General features: G+C 24.5%; 1 protein-coding gene across 4 annotated transcripts in view; it reads left to right on the top strand.

Moving 5' to 3' along the window:
* The window catches only part of LOC116844957 (girdin), a 34,476-nt gene that overhangs the window by 11,532 nt on the left and 19,021 nt on the right, over positions 1-3,923 (top strand). For 3 of the 4 annotated variants that reach the window (XR_004378164.1, XM_032817145.1, XM_032817147.1), the window contains exon 4: positions 482-616. The exons of the other annotated variant lie outside the window; for it this stretch is intronic. Coding sequence is in view for 2 of the 3 variants with exons in the window: in XM_032817145.1 (XP_032673036.1) it covers positions 482-616 (135 nt within the window). In the remaining variant the exon portion in view is untranslated. The remainder of the gene's footprint in view (positions 1-481; positions 617-3,923) is intronic. 4 annotated transcript variants of the gene reach the window in all.

The raw sequence follows: 3,923 nt of genomic DNA on the forward strand, positions 1-3,923 counted from the left end.
AGAGAGAGAGAGAGAGAGAGAGAGAGAGAGAGCAATCGATCAATGATACTACTCTTCTGATGTATCGATGTATCTACAAAATGCAACGAAACTTTTTTGAATATTTTTCTATATTTTTTTACAGCAATCGATTCCACACGTTATTTTAAGTGCAAAAGTATGAATGTACAGTTATCAAAAAATAAATACTTTATGAGATATTTTATTTCTTATGTTAAAAAGAATGCTGATATAAAATGTAAAATATCTTAACAAATATCTACTTTTTAATGCTTTTATTCCATTATTATATGCAGAATGGCTGGAAAAAAAGTCTTACAACCCTTTGCTTGATTTTTCTCCAGAATTGCTTTTTCAAGATATTTGAATGTCAAAACTAAAGTGGAACGAACTGACAATACGCGCACGCATGCATGCACGCACATATAATTATTGATATATATGATTATGAATCTATCATACTAAAAGTGTCTTTTTTTAGGATTTACATAATCTTAATAAAAAAATAAAGATATCACATAAACAATCATTTAATTGTGATATACGACTAAATAGATCTCTCGAAAATAATGAAAAGCTCAGGAGCATGTTAAAATCTAGTCAGGTAGAGGAAAAGGTATAGTTAAACTATATTTAGTTAAACATCTTTAGTAAAAATGCTATATAAATCTTATACACGCACACATACACACATATGTATGTATGTACACACACACATACACAGGATATTTTGCGATATTAATTAATATAATAGGATACTTGAACTCAAATAGAAACAAAAATTCTAACACAGAATGTCGAGGCTATAATAGTTTTTAAATAAGAAACGTTTCAAATGAACAAATCACAGAACTGAAAGTTTGCGCACTCAGGCATGGTATAATGCACAGTGATAATATATACAGGTGTCCTTGTAGATTCCAATTCTTTATAACAATAGAAATATTTTTGCATTCAAATCGCCATAGGTGATTGAGTTACATTTATATACGAATAATTAATGTATGGCATATATACAAATAATAATATACATATAAAAATGATATAGAATATTGAGTGCAATGTCTAAGGAGCTGTCATAGGTAACATGTGAAGCTGTTGCATGACAAGTTAATTGACTTCGTTCATGTTAGATATTGTGTCATCAAAGATATTGTGTGATCACAGTACTTATCCATACTAATACTAATTTCTCAGTATGCAGATAAAATAGGAAATTTTGTACAACACCAATATTTAAAAATATATACATAAGATCGTTCGATTCATATATTAGAAGACTATTAGATATGACTATTAGATATGCCCAATGAGCATATAATATGTTTTGAATGTACCGTACATGCATTAAAAGCATGTTATAGTCGTATTGACATTCAATTATTAGTAATAGCAAATCGATAATATCTCAGAATCATTTGTTATTTACTAAATTCACATACTATAAGATTCGTCTTAACAAAGAATTTATTATAACTTGTCTTAAAAAAGAATTTATTTAAAAATTATTACAATATATATTCAAAATATCCTCTTTCGAGCTCGATATGCTTGTTGAATTAAATTGATTAAAACATTAAAACTTTTCCTTTTAATAAGTTATTAAAAGTTTTTCTTTTTAATAAGTTATTTATTTGTAGCATTCTAAATCATATCAGGTGCAATATTTATGATTGCTTCCACCATATGTTCTGCTAATTATTCACGATTGTTCTTTGAAAATATATTCTTTTAAGCCTATTCTAAAATGGTAATAAGTAGTAAAAAGTAAAAAATAAGAGTAAGTAATTGACCAATTACAATCGAATGTAACAAGAATAATCAACTATGATTAGTCAATTTCTTATTTTTACTTACCCCTTTTCATTGTTTGCTGCTATTGTAGAACGGGCTTTACGTGTCGTCAAAGAATCTAATAGAGTAATCTAAGTAAGAATAATCTAATAGAGTAAGATTTAGTGATCTTGATGACCAACATCGTGGGCTTCTGCGACCAATTCACTTTCTGAAAAAGATTTGATGCAGTAATCGGCGATGGTTTATACCATTATAAGTCGGTACTCCGTTATGCTTATTCGTCATACTTAGAAGATTATTTTGTGACGCTCCAAAGGAATATCTTCCATTAATTCCGGTAAGTTATTTATTAAAAAGTTCCAATAAATTTCGTCATTTATCCTATTTTTAGGATAAATAACGATCTAAAATATATTAAATTAATTAATATTTCTTAAATAATATGGAACAATCTAAAATATATTAAATTAATTAATATTTCCTTCTTGATTTTTAAATTTATTAAAGTTCAGTGTGCTGTACTGAACGAAAATTGTTTAGTAGTTGTAACTATAATAACAAAAATAATTATTATAAATTATGTTTAAGACAACTATTGGTTTAGTAAATTCTACCATAATATTAATGATAAAATTATTGTTACTAATATTATAATAGAATCATAGTTTAATTATAGTTTTATTAGTAGAATTATTGTTTTATTGCTTATTATTTATAATAATTATTTCTCTATGTAGTTATAGTTACAAATACCAAGTATTTTTTCCTTAGTGCCTATGTGAGCATAGATCCCTGGCGGAAAAAGTTCTACAACTTTTTATATAACAACTCCGCCAAGCTACAACTAATTACGACAAAAAATACATGGAAACTAGAACTAAATTAGAGATATTACATGAAAAGGAAAAGTTTTAATGCTAAACTATGTTAAGATTGCAACTATTCACGAGAATATACGCGGTTTTGGATACTTTCTTCATTTGTTATAGATAAACATACTATTACGCAGAAATTTTGCTTTATTACACGTAGAAAGTTGTGGTTACGCCCCAGATAGTACAAAATATTTATAAAACGCGTTTACAAAATATTTATAAGACTTATTTGAATATTTTATCAAATTATTTATCAAAATATTTCATAAATATTTTTGTGACTTTAGATTCAATAGATCATATAAATATTTATCATAAATATTATAAAAATATTTATTAAAATATGTAAATTTAAATATATTTTTCTTTTTTCCTGAATTTTTCTTAAATTTTTCACTTTATTGTTTCACGCTACTTAATTCAATTTAAATTTTACTTTAAAGAAGAGAATAGGTTCTTTCAAACGTAAAAAGTATGTTTAGAAAGTATATAAAAAGTATATTTAAAAAATATTTACTTGTTTTAAAAGTAAATCCAATACAAATAAATCATTTTGTAAATTTAAATATATATATATATATAAATTGTTTTCTAATAATAAAAGGAACTTTAATTTGAAATACAAAAACGATACTTTTCATATTAGAAAATAATTTATTTAGATTTATAAAATGATTTACTTGTACTTTATTTACTTTTAAAACAAACAAATATTTATTTAAACACAGTTTTTATATTAAAAAAGCTAATGATTCTGATTTAACTAAGGATTTTGATATTTTTTTCCTTTATGTGTGTGTGTGTGTGTGTATAAAATATTTATAAAATATTTATATAATAAAAAAAAAATTCAAAATAAATATTTATGAATTTACAAAAGAAAAAAAACGCCGAGTACGTATTAAAACAAAAACTACAAAATGAAAAGTAAATGTTAACTTAATCAAAATGTAGATGTTTTAAATTAATTATAATTAAAAAAGAAGCAAGATCAATATAATAAACCAAATACGTATATGTAAGTACTTATTACACAAATAATTATGTGATAAGTATCAATAATATTAATAATTGAACGCTGAAATGTCCAAATATCAAATTGAGAAAAACTTAAGGCACGCCGAGTTTTTGATCTTCGATGTTAAGTTTTTCTCAATTTGATACTTGGATATTTCAGCGTCCAATTATTAATACTATTGATATCTATCACATAATTATTTGTATAATAAGTATTTTTATATACGTACTTGA

This window comes from Odontomachus brunneus, unplaced genomic scaffold (assembly GCF_010583005.1).
Source record: "Odontomachus brunneus isolate Ranch 3 - 2012 unplaced genomic scaffold, Obru_v1 Obru_scaffold_048, whole genome shotgun sequence".
In the NCBI taxonomy this organism is placed as follows: Eukaryota; Metazoa; Arthropoda; class Insecta; order Hymenoptera; family Formicidae; genus Odontomachus; species Odontomachus brunneus.